This window comes from Odontesthes bonariensis, chromosome 8 (assembly GCF_027942865.1).
Source record: "Odontesthes bonariensis isolate fOdoBon6 chromosome 8, fOdoBon6.hap1, whole genome shotgun sequence".
NCBI lineage: Eukaryota > Metazoa > Chordata > Actinopteri > Atheriniformes > Atherinopsidae > Odontesthes > Odontesthes bonariensis.
In genome coordinates this window covers 37,754,929-37,759,928 of record NC_134513.1, presented here as the reverse complement: position 1 = coordinate 37,759,928, position 5,000 = coordinate 37,754,929, and the positions used below count along the sequence as shown (strand labels likewise).

Here is a 5,000-nt window from a genome sequence, read left to right as displayed (position 1 = left end):
GCAAGTTGAGCAGATGTGACTCAGAGGGTCTTCATGTTTGATCAAATCTGTCTGAAATGACACTAACCGTCTCAGCTGCTCCTCTTTGTGTTATAAACAGGACGGTGGCTGCAGAGGGACACACGGCGTCTGTTTACCTCAGGACCAACTTCTTCTTCTGCTGCTCTTCCACCAGCGGCTGAAGAGGCCGTCAGCATTCCAGCTGGTACACGCCTCTGTTTGTTTTTCTGTTTGTTTGTGTGTCTGGTTATAGAGAGTCTGCCAGTTTGAACGGGTGAGTTCTGACTGTCTGATGTGTGTGTGTGTGTGGGGGGGGTAGTTCCAGAGCCTGAGCAGCTGAGGGCTCAGGCACCCATGGTGCTGAGGCGTGACGTGGGGGGTGTTTGTTTTCTTGTTTATTTGCTGTTTTTTCCTTGTTTATTTCCTGTTTGTTTTCTTTTTTATTTCCTGTTTGTTTGCTGTTTGTTTTCTTGTTTATATCCTGTTTGTTTGTTTATTTTCGTGTTTATTTACTGTTTGTTTGCTATTTGTTTTCTTGTTTATTTCCTGTTTGTTTGTTTGTTTTCTGTTTGTTTTCTTGTTTATTTCCTGTTTGTTTTTGTGTTTATTTCCTGTTTTTCTTGTTTGTTTCGTGTTTGTTTCTTGTTTATTTCCTGTTTATTTCCTGTTTGTTTCCTTGTTTATTTCCTCTTTGTTTTCGTGTTTATTTCCTGTTTGTTTGTTTATTTCCTGTGTGTTTCCTTGTTTATTTCCTGTTTGTTTGCTGTTTGTTTCCTTGTTTATTTCCTCTTTGTTTTCGTGTTTATTTCCTGTTTGTTTGTTTATTTCCTGTGTGTTTTCGTGTTTATTTCCTGTTTGTTTGTCTGTTTGTTTATTTATTTCCTGTTTGTTTTCTTGTTTATTTCCTGTTTGTTTCCTTGTTTATTTCCTGTTTTTCTTGTTTGTTTCTTGTTTATATCCTTTTTATTTCCTGTTTGTTTGTTTATTTTCTGTTTGTTTTCTTGTTTATTTCCTGTTTGTTTGCTGTTTGTTTTCTTGTTTATTTCCTGTTTGTTTTCTTGTTTTTTTCCTTGTTTATTTCCTGTTTGTTTGCTGTTTGTTTTCTTGTTTATTTCCTGTTTTTGCCTTGTTTATTTCCTGTTTGTTTCCTTGTTTATTTCCTGTTTTTCTTGTTTGTTTCTTGTTTATATCCTTTTTATTTCCTGTTTGTTTGTTTATTTTCTGTTTGTTTCCTTGTTTATTTCCTGTTTTTGCCTTGTTTATTTCCTGTTTGTTTTCTTGTTTTTTCCTTGTTTGTTTCCTGTTTGTTTGCTGTTTGTTTTCTTGTTTATTTCCTGTTTTTTCCTTGTTTATTTCCTGTTTGTTTTTGTGTTTATTTCCTGTTTTTCTTGTTTGTTTCGTGTTTGTTTCTTGTTTATTTCCTGTTTATTTCCTGTTTCCTGTTTGTTTCCTTGTTTATTTCCTCTTTGTTTTCGTGTTTATTTCCTGTTTGTTTGTTTATTTCCTGTGTGTTTCCTTGTTTATTTCCTGTTTGTTTATTTATTTATTTTTGTTTGTTTTCTTGTTTATTTCCTGTTTGTTTGCTGTTTGTTTTCTTGTTTATTTCCTGTTTGTTTCCTTGTTTATTTCCTGTTTTTCTTGTTTGTTTCTTGTTTATATCCTTTTTATTTCCTGTTTGTTTGTTTATTTTCTGTTTGTTTTCTTGTTTATTTCCTGTTTGTTTTCTTGTTTTTTTCCTTGTTTATTTCCTGTTTGTTTGCTGTTTGTTTTCTTGTTTATTTCCTGTTTTTTCCTTGTTTATTTCCTGTTTGTTTGCTGTTTGTTTTCTTGTTTATTTCCTGTTTTTTTCCTTGTTTATTTCCTGTTTGTTTTCTTGTTTGTTTTCGTGTTTATTTCGTGTTTGTTTTCTTGTTTCCTGTTTTTGTCGCAGCGTCCTGCACTCTGATGCGAACCTGTTGATTTTAATCTCCAGCTGATTTATTTTTTTCACTGTGAGAGTCAGACAGCAGAACAGGTGACACAACTACCGGCCTCTGATTGGCTGCTCTCGGCAGGTGGATCTTGTTCTGTGTTTTTGATGTGATAAAGAAGGTTCCCGACAGCTTCTGGTGCGTGGGGTCATTAGACCCTCAAACCCCCACAACGAAGCTCTGGGCTGATCTGAAGTCAGGTTCTGCTTCTGTCTGCAGCTCTATCCCAGCACCCCCTGCTCCTCCTGCTCCTCGCCCGCCTCCTCGGCTCCTCTCGGCGTCTCCGACCTCCTGCTCAGGATCAGCTGTTACTATGAGCTGCAGACCAACATCAGGTGAGCAGCTGAGACCCTCAGATGATCCAAAGTGTCCAAACTCAGTCATATGACCATGTTTCCTGTTCCTCACAGAGCTGACGAGGCAGAAAAGCCAACCAATCAGCAGCCAGCTTCCTCACAACAAAAAGGTGAGAAAGGAGTTTAACAACATCTGGAGCAACATCTGCAGAATGAATCAGAGCTCCACCTGCTGGTGGTGGTTTTGTCCAGTCTGACCAATGCTGATGCTCTTTCCTCTTCTTCTGTGTTGTTTTCTTCATTCTTCTTCTTCTGCTTTGGCTGTGTTCGACCGCATACTTCTCCTACTTCTCCTACTTCTCCTACTAACTTGAACTTTTTTAAGTTCCCGGATGCATACTAGATTCTCCGAAATGTTGAGTATTCATCATGAGGTTACTACTCATACTCAAACTACCCAAGATGCAACATAACTTGACGTCGCTGATCGTCATTTCCTGTCAAAACGGCAGTTTCAAGCTAGCTACAACGAGGGTAGGTTCACTTCCTGTTTTCAAAACAAAAGCACCAATTGTATGGTAATGGCTTTCCCTATGATAAAAGCCAACGGGTATTTTATTTGGTGAAAATAACCGGAACTGCGTTAGCTCACTGCGGCTAGCTTTAGCAGCGCCAAATTCGTGGGAACAAAATTGTAAACAGCCGGTATTTTGTCAGGTTTTCAACACGTTGGGGATCTAAACGACTACTTTCTCTCCTGAAAATGTTTCAAATGTTGCTAAAGTTTGCAGAGTTTAGAGCTTAAGAGAAATCAGCTTCAGGCCGGCTGATTTCGGCTCGGGCAGCAGCGAAATGCATTGTGGGTAAACGCTCTGCATACTGTCTGATCGATCAGTATGTAGTATGCGGTTTCGAACACAGCCTTTGTCTTCCTTTTCTTCTTCTTCTGTGTTGTTTTCTTCATTCTTCTTCTTCTGTGTTGTTTTCTTCATTCTTCTTCCTCTGCTTTGTCTTCCCTTTCTTCTTCTTCTTCCTGCTCTTTGGAAGCTGAGGGGGAGATCTGCATTTCTTTGGGTTGAGTGAAAGTCCACAGATGGGAGAGCAAACATCTGAACGTGTCCTTCATGATAAAAAACGGTTCAACTGTGTCAGCCATGTTTGCCTCTGAGCGCTGACTCAGCTGGTGCTGATTGGAGCAGCTTCCTGTCACATGACAGCGGAGCACTGAGCGTAAAATCCCCGGACAGAACCCGGCCAGAACCTGTCGGTGTAGTTAAGACTGAAATATGAGCTGGTGGTCACATGACCCTCAGGAGGCTTCAGCAGAGAGTCTCTATTATGAGGAGAGGGAAAGCTGGCGGCGTTTTCCGGATGGTACTGCACTCTAGGGGCGCCAACGAAGCAGTGCAGAGCAGGCAGAACTCTCTGGTGGTACTATGAGATTCACCTTAGATGCAGCCATTGCTTTGGATAGAATTTTTTATATTTTTTCATTTTAATTTTCCTAAAGGCAGGATAAATTATCCTTTCAAACGGCACTTGGTTTGATTTTTTAGACTCACTAGATTTGTTTAAAATACACATTTATTGTCAGTATTGCATCCCGAGTGACGTCACCTATGTGGCATCACTTTACGGCATGGTCAGTCCTAGCGCTGAGCTAGCAGAGAGGTGTTAGCTCAAATAGTTATAGTTTTCAGCACAGCCCTTTTACATACTCTCTGACTAGCCTCTGGTTTAGCTTTGGTTGTTGTTAGCAGCACCAGGTTAGCACTCTGGCACAGTGGACGAGTGCCGTAAAGCAGCCGGTTGTAATCAGCCGCGCGTTCTTCAGATTCCGTTAGCTAAATGCTAGCGGAGACTGACTCGCAAATCCCAGACCTGTAAGAAAACAGAAAGATATAACTCCCAGGTTATTGTACTTTCGATATAAATCCACATCCCTCTGTCAGAAATCACAGTATTATTTTCAGGTTTCAGCCGCTAGCGGGGACATTTTTTGAGTTATTAGTGCCAGCCCTATGGAAAATGGTCATTCTGCACTCGCTCGCCAGTGCCCCCAGACAAAATCAACTGAACTGCAGCCAAATTTTTTATAATGGGGCGAATAGGAAGTGGAACGGCTGTCTGTAAAAGGGCTGTGGCTTCAGGTTGTAGGAGTCATGTGACTGTGTGACATCATCCTGCTCCTGGCTCTGGTCCAATCAGGAGCTTACGGTGGGTTCCTCTGTGTGCTGCAGGTGTGTGTGTGGACCCCCATCTCAGACAGATCTACAGCGACCCCCCCCTCGTCCTGACTCCCCCCTTCAGCCCCGGGGTGAGGGAGTACCGCACAGAGGTGGCGTTTGACACGGTGACGGTCCGGATCCGGCCCGAGCCCGTCAGTACCGCCTGCAGGGTCCACCTGGACGAGCAGCGAGGACCCAGGTAAGCCCCGCCCCCTGTCCGCTGACCTCTGACCTCTGACCTCTGAACTCTGACCTCTGACCTCTGACCTCTGACCTCTGAACTCAGTCCTCTGACCTCTAACCTCTGACCTCAGTCCGCTGACCTCTGACCTCTGAACTCTGACCTCTGACCTCTGAACTCAGTCCTCTGACCTCTAACCTCTGACCTCTAACCTCTGACCTCAGTCCGCTGACCTCTGACCTCTGACCTCTGACCTCAGTCCGCTGACCTCAGTCCTCTGACCTCTGACCTCTGACCTCTAACCTCTGACCTCAGTCCGCTGACC

The 5,000-nt window shown here is 42.6% G+C and overlaps 1 protein-coding gene across 3 annotated transcripts in view; it reads left to right on the top strand.

The window, feature by feature from the left end:
- The window catches only part of cped1 (cadherin-like and PC-esterase domain containing 1), a 46,629-nt gene that overhangs the window by 16,570 nt on the left and 25,059 nt on the right, over window positions 1-5,000 (top strand). For all 3 annotated transcript variants that reach the window (XR_012770220.1, XM_075472374.1, XM_075472373.1), the window contains exons 10-13: window positions 101-205; window positions 2,190-2,305; window positions 2,381-2,436; window positions 4,507-4,693. Coding sequence is in view for 2 of the 3 variants with exons in the window: in XM_075472374.1 (XP_075328489.1) it covers window positions 101-205; window positions 2,190-2,305; window positions 2,381-2,436; window positions 4,507-4,693 (464 nt within the window). In the remaining variant the exon portion in view is untranslated. The remainder of the gene's footprint in view (window positions 1-100; window positions 206-2,189; window positions 2,306-2,380; window positions 2,437-4,506; window positions 4,694-5,000) is intronic.